Here is a 20,853-nt window from a genome sequence, read left to right on the forward strand (position 1 = left end):
TTTTGAATATGCAGACTGTGGGCAGGTGAACAAAACCCAGTGTTGTCTGTTTGGTTTACTGTCTGCAAGGTTGCGCTAAAACGCTTGGCTGAATATCATCAAACCTGATGGAAGGGTGGAGCACAAGCAAAGAAGTAGCCCAATGAATTTAGTACACCCGATTTGCTTTTTAAAAAATTGTTACCTACAGTGTTGGCCTTGGCAAAAGACGGCATCCTCTGAATGTCCTTCTGTTTAATGCTAATTCACCCCATCAGCCTCTTTATCTGACTGCCAATGTGACTTCCATTTTCAGTTGACTGAACACATATGCATGCACACACACAGATGACATTCCCACCCTCTCGTCCCGCTTTCAGTAGCCTTCACTTTTTATTCATGCACACACACATTTTTTTTCTCCTTCACACAGACACATCTCTTCTTGATCTCATTTTCCTTCATCTGCGTCTCCTTCCGTCTCTCTCGATATCACTCTCCTTCCTGTCCGTCTCTCTTTTGCTCTGAAACAAACGACAGTGCAGAATGGATGTCCCCTTCATTTGCGTCGGCATAATGTTCTGATGAAAAATGAAGTGATCCCTCCAGACAGATTAGTCATCAGCGAGGGGACCTCTGCAGGAGAGGTGTGTGGGCATGTGCGTGTGTGTGAGAGACATAAATTACTCTCCTGGAGCCCTTCTGTTTGACTATGCAATATTTCAGCATATATTATTGGAGAGCTACGATCTGTTTTTGTATTGAGATCTTTGAACCGTTGTTCAGTCCTCAATAACTAATGCTGAGCATGAACCTTGATGAACTTGAACCCTCCTAGTTTATCTTTGCTCATCCATGTAGTGCAGACAGACTTTCACAGTCAGGACTCCAGCTGAAAAATGTCCCTTTTTTCCATATGAAATGACCTTGGTCATTACCTGCTGTAGCACATCCCACTCTGGTGACACCAAAGTAATTAATAGATGGTGGCACTCTCTCTTTATACCAGCGGTCCCCAACCTTTTTTGCACCACGGACCGATTTATGCCCGACAATATTTTCATGGACCGGCCTTTAAGGTGTCGGGGATAAATACAACAAAATAAAACTAGTACCGGTACCAAAAAAAAGAAGATTTATTCATAACACACGTGAAAAGACCAAGGAAAACCGAGTAAACGATAAAAATGATAACAAAATAACGGTGAAAACCGATAAAAACCCTAAAAACTATACATTTCACACCTGAGCCTCAACTCTCGCGGCCCGGTACCAAACGACTCACGGACCAGTACCGGTCCGAGGCCCGGGGGTTGGGGACCGCTGCTTTATACTAGCTGATGCTGACACTGTAGAGTCGGAATTCAAGAGATTTTTGTTTCTCTTACACCAACATCACAGTAAGTGTCGCTTATTAATATGTTTAGAAAATGTCTACTGCTGGATTCAATTCTGTTGCAAACATGCTTTTAGTTGTCTGGGTTATAGCATAACATGTATTGCTTTATATGGCAATCATTTGGGAAGCCTGGTTTTTATCCCATATATCTAAAAATCCAGTGAAAATTAGTTGCAGACATTTTCTAATTGGAAAAATGAAAAAGTTTCAATTGTAAATCAGGAACCAAGTGTTAGACATTTAATTCTGTTTTTGCCATTTTAAAAGACTCTATATAATTAAAAGAAAAGAAGGGGGCAAGCAGAGTAAGCATCTAAATTATTAACAAGACTGAAAGTCCACAGTACTGCCAACAGCTCTGTTAGGCTGTACTTAGGCACAGTGGTGTTTTTGAGCTAAATGGTAAATGTGTGCTGGCGTGCTTGCAGTGACAGCGGTATTCAGTCTTAATAGACTGAATACCGCTGTCACTGCAAGCACGCAAGTTATACAGGTGTTTGGTCATAAATCAGTGGAAAAGTAAAACCTTGGATCTGATTACACAAATTAAATGTCAGAGGATGATTAAAGTTATTAAAATTCACCCAAAGGGGGTCATGAATGTCTGTACCAATTTTTTTGGATCTGAGCGAAATATGAAATGTGAATCTCATGGTAGCGCTAGAGGAGATCGACATGCTGTAAACAAGAATCCTGGTTTCTGTAATGGGAGATGGGGGGTTAGATAAATCTTACATCTTACTGGTGTCTTTGCTGTGCATACCATAAGTGGCTTTCTAATCTGCTTTTTGTAAGAATTTATGTACATGATAAAGACTTCACACTGGTGCAGTTACAGCAGAGCAGGTGAATGAATTAAAAAAGTGCAAAGAGTGATGTGTCGTATTTAAAAAGAATTGGCTTTGCTGATTTAGACACCCAGTCGGGATCACGTTTTCGGTTCCTACAGTCAAAACTAGAAGAGCTCGTGGTGTTTCAAGGCTGATGGTGCATTTTGCATTTTAAAAAAAAAAACAATTCAAGTGTTTCAGGAAGAATAAATTCACATGAACATGTGAATTTAATATGACATACCCAGATAACCTGTGTGATGGGATTTATATGTAGTATGTATTCGTATGTAGTATTGTTCACGAACACTTTTCTGGACACAGTACACTCTGCAACTTTTAAGGACAGAAATTGGGACTTCTGTGGTTGCAAAGGCATACATCTGTAGGGATTTTTTTGTTTTGTTTTTTTTATTTCCAAGTCTAATATTGATGAAGCAGTGCTTGCTTTTCTTAAATTACTTTCAAAAATCAATGCGTTGGGTTACTTTTTCTTTGTTTGTTTGTTGAGCCAAAAATGCGCAATTAATTATTTCCTGGAGTAGTGTTTCCTTTTTCATAGCATCTTGATTCTAATGTGGCTGCAAAAGAGGTTAAAAATACTTAATTCATGAAATTATATAGTTTATAATTGCTTTAGCAATATATGAGAACATGTCAGAGTGTAGTCTGAGGTTATGGAACAAGGGTGAGAGTCCCAGAGGCGACGGGCCATCAACCCCGCTAGAGGTCAGCCACCCTGGTACAAGTCGAGAACAAGGTCACAGGGCTAGGGGGCACCTAGCAGAGGCCCCCTGACAAGGAGGAGGTTCAAGCTACCCTGAGCCAAAGTGGCCAATGAACACACCAGAACATCCAGTCACATAAACAAGCAACCACATCCCAGGGAGGGGTAGGAGCAGGGAGTGGTGACCATGTCCCACAGGGTCAAGGCTCAACAAGCCCCACACCCAGGCCCAGCCACGCACACACACCCCCACATACAGACCATTCACTCACTCACTCTCACCCACTTTTTTCCCAGCTCACTCAAGCAGTGTAGAATTTTACTCTGCTAAAGAAAACCTAAATTAAAATGATGACCAAGTTTCCTTACCCTCATAGAAAACATGGTTAAGTCTGTAAAGTATTTAAACTTGAGCAAGCTGACACTCTCAAGCAATGTGCCCTATAAAACATTAACATAAACTGGCTCCTGTTACCTCATGCAGCAAAATGCCTTTTTTTTTTTTTTTTTTTGAATGAAAAGAAAAAAAAAACATCTTTAGTCAAAGTCATATTACTCCAGGACCGGTTGCTTTTCTAAACTGTTGCCAAGCAGCCATCTGTTGTTACTCTGCCTAAAACTAAAAGAGGAGTGTGCCAAGTAAGTTTATTAGATCAGTTTTTGTCATCTTTGATCAAAGAAGAAAAACAATGCATGTCAAATATCTTTGCCCAATCTTCTTCTAAATGGAATTTAACATAATCTAATTTTACCCGAGTGAATTTATGCCTGAATTTGCATACAAACAGATCCAGAGAAATGGATGAGGCAGTGACAACAGCTGCACACCCTGAGGAATTTTACAGGTCAGCCATTGCAGCACAAGAGAGGTGTAACCTTGCTCTAGAGCTTGTTAAATATATTTCACATGTCACAAATGAAGACTAGCTCGTGAACCCTAAAGCAGAGAAAGTATGTGCTGACAGTGCATTACTGGATAGCTTGTGTCTGACTCTGGCTCCCAGTTTACATAGCGATATAAAACGAAATGGCGTGAAGAGGGTGTCACTGTGTTACCGAATGCATTAATACACAAGCTAAAGTTATGTATGCATGTGGGTCAAATGAATATATATTTATTTATTTATTTATTTATTTATTTATTTATTTATTTATTTATTTATTTATTTATTTATTTATTTTTTTAAAACCCAACATAGATTTCTGAAATACAGAGCATTGTGAATTCAACCTTTGCTGATGCCAACAAGCCTGTGACAGCATGCACTGCACAATTTTACAAAATGATAGATTAAAAATATATGAAAAGAGACAAGTTTGACTCTGTAAAGCGCAACACAATTCAAAGATCAGAGTGGATAAAATAAAATAATAAAATGTTCTTAATATAAAGGACCTCCTTTCTACCAGTGCACAAATGAGAAAATTTAGTCTTAAATCTTTATTAGTGAGAAAAAATTAGAATTTGAAAACCACAACAAAATTTTGCAGACCGCTGTAGAACTGTTGGAGCTCCACAGGAACAGCTCTTCTTAAAGTCACAAATGACTTTCTGGTGGCTGCAGATAGGGGTGATTGCTCAGTTCTTGTTCTGTTTAACCTTAGTTCAGCCTTCAGTACCGTTGATAATCAAATCTTAATCCACCGCTTAAATCACATGATAGGGATGTCTAGCTCCATCTTGGGGTCGTTCAATTCATTTCTGCGGATAGAACACTTTTGATGTCAGTGGGAAACTTTTGGTCAGCTGTAGCTAGATTATCATGCAGCGTTCCGCAAGGATCTATCTTAAGTCCCTTGTTGTTTAACTGGTATATTCTGCCACAAGGCCATATTATAATTAGTTTGAAATCCATTTCCTATCATCTGTATGCAGATGTATACAAAGTATCCATTCTAATGGAACTTCTTAAGGAAATTAATGGTTGGATGAGTGTTAAATTCTGGCTCCAGAGAGCATTAAGCCCCAAACTAGACATCATTTGGGATCTTTCTCATCCACTGTAAAAGCTACAGCTTCAAATCTTGGGTTAATTTTTAATCAATTTTTGACTTTTCATGTTTACATCAAGTCTATGACCTGCTATTGCTTTCTTTACTTAAGAAATATTGCTAAACTCAGGACTGTTGTCTCTTACAGAGCCCCGCAGGGGACATGGGAGAAAAAAAAAATTAAGACGGACTTTTGCGAGATCTCGCAAAAGTTTTAGCCGCATTCTTCGGCGGCCGCCAGCTCGAAGCCGACCGGGAGGTCGAGGCACGATGTGCCGGGAAAGCGGTGTTCCTCCCGGCTGTAGTAGGTCTCGACCTCCCGTTAGCTTCGAGCTAGTGGGTGTCAGATCTCTGAAAACGTCGGAGCACTTTTGCAAATATGTGATGTCTTGTAAACCGAGCAGGTATCTGACGTTTACACAACTACATTCACGCCTCAAAATATCTTAAAAGTGTATTTTGTGACCCAGAAAGAGTAATATTACAACTAAGTAGCTGCCGCCATTGTTGGAATTAAACTTTTGCGAGATCTCGAGTTTGTTTTGCGAGATCTCGCAAAAGTCCGTCTTAATTTTTTTTTTCTCCCATGTCCCCTGCGGGGCTCCGTAGTCTCTAAAGGTAAATTGGAGATGCTTTTTTATGCCTTCAATGCCTCTTGATTATAATATTGAAGGCTTCTTTAAATTGCCTTCAAGCTGTCCAAAATGCTGCTGCAAGGCTTTTAACTCGCACTCACAAATTCTCTCATATCACCCCATTGTTAAAGAGTCTGCGCCGGCTTCCATTTAGTTTCAGATCTCAATTTAAAATCTTGACTCTTACTTTCATGGCCTGATGTGGAGAGGCCCCCACTTACATCATCGAGCTGCTTCTTCCTTCGGTCTGCTGATAGTGGTCTTCTGGTGATTCCACGTACCGATCTAAAAAATAAAGGGGATTTTGCCTTTCAAACATTTGTGCCAAAACTATGGAGCAGTTCACCTCTCTCTCTTTGCACCCTTGACTCTGTGGCTCCTTTTTTAAAAAAAAAAAAAGCAGCTGAAAATGCACCTATCCAGATCTATCAGCCATTTGAATAATATTTTTGTGTATTATGGGTTGTTTTTTATTCAATTGTATTTTAATATTGTAAGAATCTATTGAAGTGCATTACAATCTTAAAAAGTTATATATAAATAAAATTAAATTATTTATTAACAGTAAAACATATGAAAAGCGTCACAGTCATTGGTAATGTGGTGATTCTCTGCAACAATTGCTCACAAGTGCAGAATTTCTTTAAGTTGTAAAACTCTGGTTACCCACTCTCCTTAGATTGCTGCAGCTATTTTGGATTTTTTTATATTTATATTTATAGCCTTATTTTAAGGCTTGCTGCTGGGTTTGCTCTGGGCTCCTCTATATGACGCTGAAGCTGGGAGGTCCACTATTCCCCCATCCCTGACATTGAAGCTGTGAGGCGCATAGTGCTCTCTCTCTCTCATCTTATACTTATTTATTACATTTATCTGATTTGTTTATTGTGCTTTAAACAGAATCTTATTGGGGGGGGGGAGGGGTGTGTGTTTTTTTTAAATTTCATTTTTGTATTTTCCAACTGGTGATTTTACTCTGTTGATTCTTGATTTACCACCTAATTAAGTTAGAACGAGATGCTTTTGATATTCGTAACAAAGAGCTGCAGGAAAATACTTTACAGCCTAGAAAACAGGCGCTTTCTTCACTGGCCTTTCAACTACTTAGCTGTGAGCAGATGACAACATTTCCAGTTTTTCAACTATTAACCCACCACTTCTTCTGTCTGTCTCTATCCTTTTTGTGTCTTTTTAGTCAAGACAACTATTTTGAACTACCAGAGTCCCACCACTGGTCTGTTCCCAGTAAAAACATGCTCTACCTGCAAAGAGGCAAAGGTCCGGGACTCTCTGTACTGTGCTGCCAGTGCCTGGGCCTTGGCAATGGCATATCGGTTAGTATGCAAAATGCACACACATGCAAAATAAACTGTGTAATATATGTTTGTTTATAAATACGCAATATGTCTTTTTCCAAAATTTGTGTGGACTTAGGAAGCTGGCACCTTAGCTGTGTGCTAAAGATAGTACTTTTTACCTAAAATTGTGTTACAAAACTCATAGAAAGCTCAACTTGACCAAAGCTGTTAGGCAGATTACCAACATGTACGTGTTTGTGGGTGAGTGTGGCTCCAAGATAAGCCCAGTTGTACTAACAAGTGCACACAATCCTTGAAATTTCTGGATGTTCTTGGAGTTTTATGGAAGCTCAACACACGCTTACAAGTTTCTAGATAAAAAAAAGAAAAAGTGTCACTGTTAGTTGTCTAGCTTGCAGTCAACATATTAGCTAGTTTCCTTACATAAATTGGAAGCTTTTTGGTAGCTTGCAAGCTGTATTTCCAAAAAATTAAACGAAGGGACACCCGGAACTGCAGAGGGAAGTACTTCACTCAAATGGCAGCTGTCAATCATATGATATACATCTTCTTTATAACATTACTAAGCAAAACCAACCCCTCAGTATGCATGACCATGATAAGCAGTTCTTAAAAATAGAATAAAATATAGCTGAAAATATTAAATGCATTTCCAAAAAATATATCTTTTCACACACCCAACCCAACAAGCTAGAGGGTGCAGGGTCTGTAATTGGTGCAATCATAGAATATGGGTAAACAGCTAGTGATCTGTACAAGTTAAAAACTTAGAACTCATGTTTGTTTATGTTCAGTTAGACTTTTTAAAAGAACTCTTCGATTACTGTTGTGAGAGTATCTCAAACTGAAATCTAAATTCATGGTGAGTAGTGGAGGCGGAGGTCATAAACACAGATGGTTATTGCAGTGAGTCCAGTTTCTTGTGGGCAGAGGTCCTTCTTGCTGTTATATAGTGATAGATGGTTGCAGCATGTTGTGCTTCTGAATATGCCACTGACCCATAAACTCAGGAGTAGCTGAAAAACCAGTCTTATGTATTGCCTTTTTTCAGCATCACAGCAACGCTGGTGTAAAAGAAATACTAAAATAGATGGACAGCTCAGTTTGCAGGGCATTATATGAAAGCTGACCAAAAAGCCCCAGTTACATTGGCTTCACAGGTTTTCATGCTTACTGACCCTCATCTTTAATCTGCCTCTGTCATTTGGAGGCTTTGCTTTTTAACGACATAGGGGTTATTACTTCTAGAAGAACATTTCAAAATTTCACTGGGGCCACCAAACCCCTTTATCAATGTTCCCCTGTGTTGATGCCCAAATTCCTCTTAAGGAAAGAGCACTTCCACAAAATGAGCTTGTAACAGGGCACAGAAGAAGGGTGGGGGGGGCAAAAAGATAAAGAGGAAGGAGGCAGAATTGGAAAGGGGAGGTATACGAGAAGAAAGAGTGAAAGTGGAGATGCGGGAGTGGTAGAGGGGAGATTTAAGCTGGTCAGGGTTCACAATAGAGAAGAAGAAGTGGAAGATGGCGAGAGAGGCAGAGAGGAAACTAGATGGAGGGGGAAGACGGAGGGAAAGAGCGGGGTAAAAATAGAGTGTACTGCAGTGATGTGACCAGAGGCAGATCCCAGTCATCAGTCATGGCTGCCTCCTATTAGAATTGTCACTGGGATTTAATTAAGACGATTCTCATCTGACAGGCTTGGATAGTGCCATTACTTACTTCACACCCAGATGCTGTGTGTGTTTGAGTATGTGTGTGTGAGAGTCAATGACAAGACTGGCAGTTGGAGTTACCACAAACTTCTATTTTAAGGAAACATGATAGCTTTTATCCGCAGTTTTGCCTGCTCGCTTTTTCTATTTGTTATATACGTTTTCTTGTTAATGACACGGGTAGCTCTAGTGAAAATTTCCTCTAACTAACAAGTCCATGCAGTCAGTTCTGATGCACGGGGTCATGTCTTGAAGGCAGTCATTAATGCATTGTGTACCTCGGAAATTTTAAACAAGTATAACATCAGTGGCTTAGCTTTCCTTTGTTGTTAGCCAGAGTCATTACTAGCTTGACCTTTGTCAAACACATCAGACATCTGCCAGCCTCAGAAAGAATGAGCTGATTCGCACTGTGGTCGCTGCAACTGAGGAACAAAGTGGCATTTCACTACCAGTATTCATTTCAGGACTTTCAAAAGTTTTCTTTTCTATACCTAACAGATTGAATTTAAAGCTGAATTGTTTCCCTGCAATTTGAATGCATTTTTCTATAGTGCATTCATTCTTTTTCTTGTTAATTTGCATTCACTATTAAATGTGAATTGTGTAAATTGTTAAGAGCTTCTGTTGGTTTATCAGCACTGATGGCTAATATACTTCAAAATCAGTACTACGTGTAGGAAAGTCTAAAGAGAAAGAAAAATCACAGTTCACAGTATGATCATTATTTCATAGCTATAGGTAACTGAAACAGCCAGACAACCATTGTATTTAGTCTTGGGTTAAGCAGTTTGATCTTCTCAGCAGTCCTGGCCAACTGACAGCTTTAATGGAACAAAATGATTGACCATTACTACTCTTCCAGTCCTCATCAGATCAGGATTTGTGTTGTCAATGTCAAAATCACATGGTAGTTCTCTGTATCACAATAATATTTAGGATGGATCCACAATCCTATTGATGAAATATGGGCTAGGCAAACATTTCTAGCTTAATGAATGCAAAAGTTTGGCTTGATCTGGGTTATATCAACCTAAACCTGATTCATTTATTTATTTATTTTTTTTTTATCTTTCTTACCCCAAAAAGGGTTCAGCAGGTTATTTATTATTTGTTATTTGCTTAAACCTGGGAACAAAATAGCTTGACCAAAAGGTAGGAAGGAATTAAAGACTTATTATTTACCATTATTTATGTATTATTTATTAAGCTGGTTCTGCTGTTCTGCTTCTCTTTCACTCATATTTTATTTGAATAAAATAACAGTTTAGACAGTTCTACAATGTATCAGATCTTCTGACTACTTGGACTTTTTTTGCCTCGGAAAACTTGTCCTTCATATTAAGTTGTGAGATCGCTGCTGTTACTTTCGCACATTTAAGGAGTAAGAATACTGACCAAAAGACCAACTGTGACTCTGAGGCCCAGTTAGTAATATTTGCCATTTTTAAAACAAAAGGATTTGCTGTAGGTGACAGTTTGTCTTCATGTGTTCGGCCTTTGTTTCCTGCCATTCAGACGCATTGATGATGACATGGGACGAACTCACGAGTTGGAACATTCTGCCATCAAGTGCATGAGAGGAATTCTCTACTGTTACATGAGACAGGCCGATAAGGTGAGTGCTTTATCCTGGCTCAGTACAGCTTCTGCGTGTTTGCATAAAAACACCCCCAAAATTACACACTGCGTTGCAGATCAAAGGTATATTCCTGCTCATCAAAGCCTCTTAGTGCTACAGCCTTGGACACATCTGGTTCCTCTTTCATATCACAACAAATAACAAAAGGAGCCAGCTGATTTCGTCCCGAGGGCTTAATAACCAGCAGTCTCCTAATTTCCAATGACTTTTGCTCCGAAGGAGGAAAATTTCACGCCACCTCTACTGAAAACTGATGAATGTGTAGAGTAGGCTGTGAATGAGGGGAAAAAATGGCAAACCGTGTTATGTATTCAAAGAAAAGCCAGATATGTCTCCTGAATATTTATTTTTTTCCTCGTTGAGCATATTTTTTAATAGAGCAGCCTGCTGCGTCCCTGTGTATCTGCACGTATATGGTGTGCACCGTTGAAAGACATCCTCTTTCATCTTGCCTCGACCTTGACGATCCAATTTAGGGGAGAGAGTTTCTGTGTCTTAATTACAAAGCTGCGTTTACACAGTTAATTACACAGAACAGCTTTCGTTATGGCCCCGTCACCAACGCTTACGAAGTACATGGCATTTTTATGGAAACTGTGACATGGGGGCACTGCAGGGCAAATATCACAGAGCAAATACCGCAGCTGTGCCCCACTGATTAGATAAGATAGTGTATGAGGAAGAAAAGGATATCTTTTATTTAACAATTACAGTTTTCTTAAAGGAAAAAAATTCTACCTTTGCCATTGATAAACAAATGAGGTGGCTGTTTATGGTTATTTAAAACAGCTCTGTTCGTACTGAATACAAAGGTATTCAGATTACTGATGATAACAATGATAATAAAAATATTAATCCTTAAAATACATTGTTTAAAATGTCACCAGATCTTTTCTCTTCCTTCAAATAATCAATTTCTGTATCTTTAAACAATGTCCTGAGGTGCTTAAACTTAATTATAACAAATAAATAAATATAATACTTGTGTGTTTTCCTCAAGGAATTGGACAATACTGCAGGAGAAACTCATGAAACAGAGCTAGTGAACAACAGATACAACATGCTATATAGATGTCCTGCTTTTATGCTGATTTGCATTGAAATTCAGGCAGCGTTATGATCCAGAACAATATTTGCTAATACAAATTTTTATATATGCAACAGAGGAACTCACTGTCCAGGCTTATTAAGGCTGCAAACAACACTCTTTTCCATTTCTATATTTAACTAACACCGGCCTTCTTGTGTTCCTGTGACATCCCTATCCTTAATACGTACATACAGTGGTGTAAATGAAGTTCTTTATGATTAAGAAATAAAAAACTCTAGATGGCCCCGTGTGGAAAAAGTGATTGCCCCCTAAACCTGATGACTGGTTGGGCCACCCTTAGCAGCAGCAACAACAGCTATTCAGGGATTTGCAATAACTGTCAATGCTGTGGAGGAATTACCATTATTGCTAATCCAACATCTATTTCTTTAGCATATTTTGAGTCATTTTTTGTTAGTTCAGGACCCTGCAACTTTACTTTTGTTTTTTTGTTTTTTATAATTTTTTTTTACTGTGCTCCAAATGCTAATTATGTGCCAGTGGCTGCTGGGACACTAAATAGGCCAATAAGTCAGTGTTTTTGTATACGGCTTGTTACACTGCCTGAAGAGACCAAAACATTGATCAATTCAGGGATATGGTCACAGATCTAAGCGTAAAAACGTGAGCTGACCATTTAGTCGTGATCATCTAAACCAGGGTTGTCAAACTGAAATACACAGTGGGCCAAAATTCAAAACTGGATCAAAGTAGCAGGCTAACATTAATATTCATTGGAAAAAAATCCAAAGGAATCTTTTCTTATGGACTCAAACAAGTTTTGCTGAAAAACTGAGTGTGGAACAAGCAAAGCTTAATACTAAACAATATATATATAACTTATATGAACGTATATATATATATAACTTAATATTGCACACATGCAAAATCGAAATTCCAATTAAATAACACATCAGTGGAATTCATTTCTTAAATAAAAATTGTGTTTGAATTAAATTTTATCATTTTATCATTTATGAAATTTTCATCATATTCTTCCACCTGTCCAGAAAGCTCCTGTTTTCTGCCTTTGTTTTTGCCATTTTGGGATAGGTAGCATGGCAGTATTTGCATGGTTGCTATGACTATGGTCAACAGAGGAGAGGGTGCTAATGGGTCCTGTCATGACTGACGCGCCAAAACACCAGCAGAACATTCTGGGAATTGTAGTATTAGCAGTACATGAACTGTATAATACCAGCAGGCCAGCTCGAACAGTAATTTTGTATGGCTTCGCGGGCCAAATGTAATTAGGCTACGGGCCAAATTTGGCCCGCGGGCCAGAGTTTGACACCTATGATCTAAACAGTTATTGAGCTCACTGTATCCCTTTAACATGACTTGGTTTTGAAAATGAAAGTCATTTCCTTTTCAGTGAGAAATGATAAGAAATTGCAGTTAATTGACTTGATGAGATGCAAGAGTTTTGTGCGTAGCTAAAGATGGAAAATAAGTGCATGAAAGTGGACTGTTAAAACAGCAGGCGTTGAAGTAGTTTGCTAAATTGAAGCCCATATTGGCGCATTGCAGCACTTGAAACAATAAGCAAGATCAGGGGCCTCTTCAAATATCCCAAGAGTGGAGCCACTTGACACTGTGGCTCTGCAGGAGCAAGAATCAGGGAGACCACTACACAAAAGCAAGTTTTATAGAAACATAAACAACAGCAACCCCTCTTATTCTGTACACATACGCACATAAGCATTACTCACTATGGGATGGCAAGAAATGGAGCAGTTTATGTGAAAGTGGGACAGCGTGTCTCCACTATGACCTGACTATGTAGCAAAATAAAGAGGGGGGGGGGGGGAAAGGTGGGAGGGGACAAAAGAACCCAAATAAAAGAGCTCATAGTGTAAAGTACAGTAGATAGAGAGCTAGAAGTAAGAAAGAAGGTAGGAAGTAGAAAAAAATGGAGACAACAACGAGGGATTTAATGATAGAGAGAGCAGTAGAGAAAAGAAACGAAGGAGGTGAAAATGGGACAAAGGGCCAATTATTTATAACTGTGCGACAGGACAGGCGGCCCATCTGTGATTTGGTGTGTAGTGGAGTCGATGAAGCAAACACATGCGAAGCCATCAACAAACCACCGAGGACAAAGCACAACTAAAATGTTGTACATGTCTTGTTTTAAACAGTGTTATCATTTCGGTCGCCATAATCTGGCCCTTATGTGGTCCCGAGCAGAGATGTTTGTACTGTAACGTGTATCTGCGTGTGGCGTTGTTCCCTGATTAAACTCTTCACTCTTTATCAGGTTATTTTATTAAAAACCAAAACAAAAGAACAGATTATGTGCAGCATGTATGACTGGAGTGGGGATGAACTCTTGCAGCCAGGATTGTAAACATTTAACTGTTTTGAAACGGTTTAAAAATGTTAAATGTTAGTTTCTTTAAACCTTTTGAATCATATTTGTATGGGTATAATAGATTGAAGTGCATGGATTGAAAAAACAGTGCAGGCAGATGGTGGTTAAGATTTAAGTAGCTGATTAAATTTAAGCAGCAAGACTAACTGAAGTGAAAAAGCTGCAAATAAAGCTAGAATAAGCTGAAGTGGCAATTGAAATGGAGGAGGCAAAAAGACAAACAAACAAAGACAGACATTTAAATGGCCTAAGACAAAGGAGCCAGATGTGGAAATCCACTGACTTCTGTTAAGTAAGACTCAAGTTTTTGCCTTAACTATATGCAGACCAATTATGCTTACATTCTGATCACCCTTCAGCCTTTGGAGCCAGGAAAAAACTCTGGAAGTTGATGGGTCAGCAAAAGTGAATGCAGTAAAAGAAGTTCAGTTTGACAGATTAAATATAAAAAACAAACATGCTGAAAGGAAGTGAAGTGTAATTTCATTTTTTTCCCATTCACAGCAGTTATCTCAAGATGCCTGAGAAAATTATAGAAAACCACAGTTGGAAAAAAGAAATCCCGGGGATGTGGGAATCTGTCGTGACAAGTTGACGTGGGGGAAAGAGAAGAATGGACAGAAGAGGATAGAGAAACAAGAAGCAGCATTGAATTTGATTTGCTAGAATTGACATATATAGAATTAGAGAGGAGAGGAGGTGCCATCTCTGCCTTAAGCAGTGCAACCATAAGAGACATACAGACATTACAGTGTGTAAAGAAAGCTCATCACCATGTTTGACTCAAAAGGTTTCGGTTGATATGTTTTTGAATTTGTTGAAGGCTACTCTAGTATAGCTAGAGTTTCTTCTAGTAACCTCTGTGGGGCCATGGATGTCTCTCCCTTTGATTTTCTCTCTCCCTCCCTTTACCCTGGACCTTTTTTTCACCCTTTCATCTCTCTCTCTTTTTCTCTCTCTGTGCATCTCTGTTAGGTGGAGGAGTTTAAACAGGATCCTAGCCCCTCAAAGTGTCTGCACTCTGTATTCCATGTGGACACCGGAGATGAGGTTTACTTGCACGGCGACTACCACCACCTGCAGGTCAGCCAGCAAGCAGACAAGTGAAAAAATGGGGCAACTACCAAATGAAAAAAAGAGCGTTTAAATTGAATTCTTCGTGCATACACCTGTGTGTTTGATGTGTGTGTTTTACCTAGGGGTTTTACTGTATATTGTAAAAAATATAGAGTAAAATTTGCCACCCTGGTATTTTATTTTGTGTCACATATTTCAGCGGTCCCCAACCCCCGGGCCTCGGACCGGTAGCGGTCCATGAGTCGTTTGGTACCGGGCCGCGAAAGTTGAGGCTCAGGTGTGAAATGTATAGTTTTCAGGGTTTTTATCGGTTTTCAGCGTTATTTTGTTATCGTTTTTATCGTTTACTCTGTTTTCCTGGGTCTTTTCACGTGTGTTATGAATAAATTTTCTTTTTTTCGTTACCGGTACTAGTTTTATTTTGTTGTATTTATCCGCGACACCTTAAAGGCCGGTCCGTAAAAATATTGTCGGGCATAAACCGGTCCGTGGCGCAAAAAAGGTTGGAGACCGCTGACATATTTAATATAACTTTAGGAAAAAATGAGGTCCGAGAAGAGGGTCCGTAGTAATTGAACCTTGCTAAAGATGAATGAACAACAGGATGAATAAAATAGACAATCAATCTCTTTGTGACAGGTTTTGTTTCAAGTGTTTTGAGTGGGGGTGGGGTTTCCATTAAAATGTCTCATTTCCTCAGCCCCTCTGCCTGGCATGCATAGACGCTCAGAAAAATGACTTTCTCCGAGAAGTGCTTGTGCACTAAATTGGCACTAAAACGGCTTGTTCCTCTATCAGTGGTATTAACAGAGGTCAGTTTGGTGTGTAGCATTTGAATGGAGAAGGCATTTCTAGTGAAGGGTGGCCAATACATCAAGAGAGCTAGAGAGAGAGAGAGAGAGAGAAATCGAAATAAAGCTGCAAGGTTAGTTGCCTGTGAGGGGAGCAAAAACATTCAAAAATGTAAAAGAGGTAATAACTTATTTATTGATTATTCTATTTTTTCCAGCAACTTCACCATTGTTGATGATTTCCAATGTCAAAAGTTTAATAGCTGCTGTAAAGTCATGTCTCATTCTCTGCACTGTGCGAGAAATTGAAGGCAAATTTCTAAGTATGAAGTTATTATACGGTGTATGTGCAAATGATAGTAATTGCTTTGATGGCATCTTATCCACTCTACTTCCCTCTGTCACCTCTACAGATCGATGCCGTTTCTTTATTCCTGCTGTACTTGGTGGAGATGATCTGCTCGGATCTGCAGATCATTTTCAACACCGACGAGGTAAACACGGCGTTAAAATGACTGCAGTTTTGAATATTAGGATCTAAATGTTGGTCTGTTTATCGCTACATTTTCTAAACTGTGAAGCAGAAGCAAATAGTGTCAATCTCTGGTCTCACTTGCCGTCAAGGTTAAATGTACTGATTATGATTATAAACTGCATGAAAAATAACTACAGAGTTTATTTTGTTACATTTTATCACTTTGTAGATTTTCCATGGTGCTGTGCATCTATGGCAATGTTGTATTTTAAAAGATCTCCCAGCTTCTCTAATCTTTGGAATTTTTTTTTTGTGAAATTCTGCATTTATTCTAAAATACACCACGATATAGTTTAAATGATCTAAGTAATCTGATGCTACCTTCTGAAGGTTGAGCTAGCTGCTGTAAAGTAAGACCAAAGGGTCTCTAAAGCCAGTTAGATATAGCCTAAATCCCCTACAGATATCCTAGAGCCAACACAAATGCGGGATCAGGGGACAGTATCTCACTTTTATAGCTTGGCTCACATTTATGCTCTTGCTGAGCCGCTCAGTTGACTTTCAGCAGAGAAACGTTTAGATGATTTCATTGTGGAAGCTTAAATAGCCTCCTGAGAATCGAACCGGTAACGTTGTGTTTGGCAACACACCAGCCCTCTATTACTGTAAAGCTGAACGGTCTCTTGTAGTTTGATTTATCTGTTGGTGTCATTTTTTTTGTGCCTTTTTTATGTTTGGCTCTAAATAAAACAAGAAGGCAACTTGGCTGTTAAGTTTACACACTGTGCTGTTTATTATGTGGCCCGCAGGAGTATTTGGAACGTCATTAATTCTGTTAGTTTTTACAGCCTGCTCAGCTTTACTTACCGCCACAGAGCAGTGAAATTTGTGCCCCTGGTAAAGGAATCCATTTGTTTACTAAATTGAGCTTATCTTAAGAAAGTAAGGACATGGTGAAACATTATACCGCTAACCAATTAGTGAGCGTACACAGACCTCCCAACCCAGTCATCTCTCATTTTTCTCCATTTCTTACTCTGAACAAAGCAAATTGACAATGTAACTTTTATGAGGGCAGTCCTGTTTGTGCAGCAACCTTAATTTGCATGGTTAAACAGTGCTTATTAGGTTGTGTAATACAAACCGAAGCACGCCTCCCCCAATCGCACATTAACAAACATCAGATGCACTGAGCATAAGGGTTTGAGATTAGCTTTCTCACTGAACACTGTTTGAAATGTGTTTCATTTGGACTAATCACATTATTAGAGTGTTTATTAGTTTGCTGTTGGCTGTCACTACTTGTGAAGTCCATCGGTGTTCACTTGACTGAGCTGGAAGCTGCATTGCAGTATATATTTTTTTCTTAGAGTGGCATAGAAAGGCTGATGCATGTCCTCTGAGAAGATACACTATCGACCTCCTCCCAGATGCCATTTTCAGTTTCATGCAGCATGAAATGGAGCGACTCATTAGCCAGTTTGTATGTCTGGGGTGTGTTTTTTTTTCCACACAGGAGTATATGTGAGAACTGCTGGCACATGGTAAAAGCAGAAGCACATGTAGTGTGCTTTTGCCAATGTGCCCATGTTCCCAAATAGTCAGCCCCCCCCCACAAAAAAAGGGAAAAAAAGCAGAACTGGCCAGGATGGTTTTCTAGCAGCAGGGAGACAGAGGGGCTCATTTGGCCGACGGGCAGTAACATTCATTAAGATACCATTAAGATACTAAAAAGTTCCCCTCGTTAATCACTCTGCTCATAAAACCCCCCAATAAGAGACCCAGGAAACACCTTTCCCTCTTTCCCAGCCTCATCTGCTCTGCCCCCTCTTTCTCTGCCCATCCTCACTGCCTGGCCTATTTAAGACCTGCACAGGTTCTGTCTTTCTCTTTCAGCTGTTCTACTCTCATCTCTCAATTTCCCTCCACCACTTTGTTATTTTAGATTAAATCCACCGTCACTCAAGCACATACACCAGTGTGCTGGCACATTATATGTTTCACTTTTTAGTTGATTTTTTTCCTATATGTATACTGTATATTTTTGCAGGAATCTGCGTGGGCCAGATGCTAGTTATTAGAAACATCTGAAATCGGCTAACTGCAATTTTACACATTTCGATGCCGCTGTAATGTTTGGTGCAATCAACAACACTACTGATGAGTTTTTAGAGCCTGTATCTAAAGGGGGGCATTTGTTTTAAGTTGAATTTGTAAAGTGTGTTGATTTAGTGTCTTTATAGTTATGGGTAGCTGACAAGGCAACGAAGCTCTAGCTTCACATACTGGTGCTCTATCCTGTTTAATTACAGTCTAGCCAAGGTTTCACCTTGAGCATGGATTAGAAATCAGCTTTCTTTTTCACCTTAGTAACCTTTGTAATGAGAGAGTTATACTCATCACCCCAGATCAGTATCAAAGGTCATCTATCAATGGATCCAGACGTTCATTTATATATATATATATATATGTGTGCGTGTGTGTGTGTGTGCGTGCACAGCTGCATTTTACATTATGTACTGCGATTCCACTTTCTTTTTGGACACATCTTCTGTCTCTTGCCCCGTTTATGCATACATGTGTGTGTGTGTGTATACTCTGTGTATGCAGGTTGCATAAACACAGTATGTTGCATTTTTGTCCCATGTATGTTTGTTTTCTACATGCAGGTTTCCTTCATCCAGAACCTGGTTTTCTGTGTGGAAAGAGCATATAGGGTACCTGACTTTGGCATGTGGGAGAGAGGCAGCAAGTACAATAATGGCAGCACTGAGCTGCATTCCAGGTCAGTAAAAAGAAAACACACAAAAAAATTCTCTCCACACTCTCATTTTTATTTTTTTTTTAACTTTCTTTTGCTTTTCTCTATACTTTTACCACTTTTGTAGTACTGGCCAGAATATGTCCTGTATGCAGGGTGCTGCAAAAGTCCTAAAACTCTTAAGTTACATACCTGAAATAAGGTCTGTGGGAAAGATGTAACACCAGAAAAAAGATGTGAGAATGTGTCAAAGACTCAAAATAAATGTTTTTAGAGCAAACCCATATTTCATGATTAGCACGGTTGTCTCACAGCAAGAAGGTCCCGAGTTCACTTCCACCATCAGGCCGGGGTCTTTCTGAGTGGGTTCTCTCCGGGTACTTCACCTTCCTCCAACAGTCCGAAGACATGCAGTTTGTGGGGTTAGGTTAACTGGTGATTCTAAATTGCCCTTCGGTGTGAATTGTTGTCTGTCTCTGTGTGTTAGCCCTGCGACAGACTGGCAACTTGTCCAGGTTCTACCCTGGATCTCGCTTTAAAACAGCTGGGATAGGCTCCAGCGCCACCCGCAGCCCTGATATGGACAAAGGGAAGAGAATGGATGGATATATTTTACATATATTTAATATGCTAAATGTGTCACTTAAGAGTTGCCATTTTACACATCCACTCGTCTAATGCATTAGGATGCATTTGGAGTCATTTTTTGTATGTATCTGATGAGTAGACCAATATCGAGTCACCTTCCACCACCTTGTCCACCCACACCTGAGGGAAATGCGTCACTCTTTAGCTGGTAAATTCTTCACTGTGCTCACCTTAGCTGCTCATGTTTTTTTTCTTTTACCCTTTTTTTTTAAAGCAGCTGTTGCTTTAAATTGGGGATTGAGCAGTGGGTTTAGCAGTAAACTGAGGTGCCTACTGATGAGTCACAAGAGAGAAACAACAGTTTTTTTTTTAAAAACGCTACAGTGCTTAAATGCTCCATGGGCCAAGAGAAACTTTACCTTGATACTCTTCTAGTTTTATAAATACACCCGTTAAAACAGATCTTTTAGTTTTACTAAAGTATTACTTTGGTTTCCTTCTTACGTAACTGCAAATCATATTTGCCTGGGCCCTCTGTTTCTGTCTCACTGACGGTGAGTGCAGCACAACACAAAACAACAATGATGTAGAGTGTTCCATCTTCTTGAAATTAACTACAAAACCTCTAATTATTTCAGATTTTTAGTAACCAGGCTCTGAGTCAAGTTGTAATATCTATATATTTTAATTCACTAGATTGTGAAATTCTAATGGTTTTTGCCAATGACTGTAGGAAACAGTCATTGGTTTTTGCTTATAGAGAAAACAACATTAACTATAGCAAGACGGACTCTTATCTATTCAATCTTCTTTTTCTTTCCTGTCCATATAAATAGATCAGCGCCAAACAATAAATGTAAAAACACTGTATTTCCTGCAGGAAGCAGCAGAAATGTGGGAACATGTAATGCTTTTCTTTATAATCAAGTCTATTTGATCTAGTGAGGCGTTTGTCGGGTCAGTGTGTACTGATGGAAATGTCAAATCAGCACAAGTTGGTAGCTAAAAAAAAATGTCAGTCAGCAAGTAAATAACCTATATTAAAAGAAAATGTAATGGACCAGCCATCTGAATGGTTAACCTCCATGCAGATAAGGATTTGGAACAACCTGTTCAAACACCAGCACTATTCCGTGCTGACTTTTTGTTACGTTTTCCCTAACTGATTTATCATCCAAGGTCAAACCGGCCTTCCTCTCCTCGCTCGGTTTCTTGATAAAGATCCTCAATTTCTGCTATTGCTTATCTCTGAAAAGCATGTCTTTTTTTTCTTTCTCCAACAATCCAGAGCTATTGGCACCAGCCTGTCAAGATGTCCTCAAGAAAAGATAACAAATTCAGTGTATTGAGTGCTGTGTCTTCTCGTGTTTCTATGCTTTTGGATTCCCCCAGTTAATGAGTTGGCTTATATATGTACTTTTGTATTAATTACCATGGCGTATCCAAAAACTAAACAATTC

At 39.2% G+C, this 20,853-nt stretch overlaps 1 protein-coding gene across 3 annotated transcripts in view; it reads left to right on the forward strand.

Annotated features, from left to right (window-relative positions):
• phkb (phosphorylase kinase, beta) overlaps positions 1-20,853 on the forward strand; it is a 102,408-nt gene that overhangs the window by 13,136 nt on the left and 68,419 nt on the right. For all 3 annotated transcript variants that reach the window (XM_085155719.1, XM_085155709.1, XM_085155728.1), the window contains 5 exons: positions 6,758-6,896; positions 10,114-10,213; positions 14,677-14,784; positions 15,983-16,063; positions 18,714-18,829. In XM_085155719.1, the coding sequence (XP_085011845.1) occupies positions 6,758-6,896; positions 10,114-10,213; positions 14,677-14,784; positions 15,983-16,063; positions 18,714-18,829 (544 nt within the window). The remainder of the gene's footprint in view (positions 1-6,757; positions 6,897-10,113; positions 10,214-14,676; positions 14,785-15,982; positions 16,064-18,713; positions 18,830-20,853) is intronic.

The sequence above is a fragment of the Neolamprologus multifasciatus genome, chromosome 1, assembly GCF_963576455.1.
Source record: "Neolamprologus multifasciatus chromosome 1, fNeoMul1.2, whole genome shotgun sequence".
In the NCBI taxonomy this organism is placed as follows: domain Eukaryota; kingdom Metazoa; phylum Chordata; class Actinopteri; order Cichliformes; family Cichlidae; genus Neolamprologus; species Neolamprologus multifasciatus.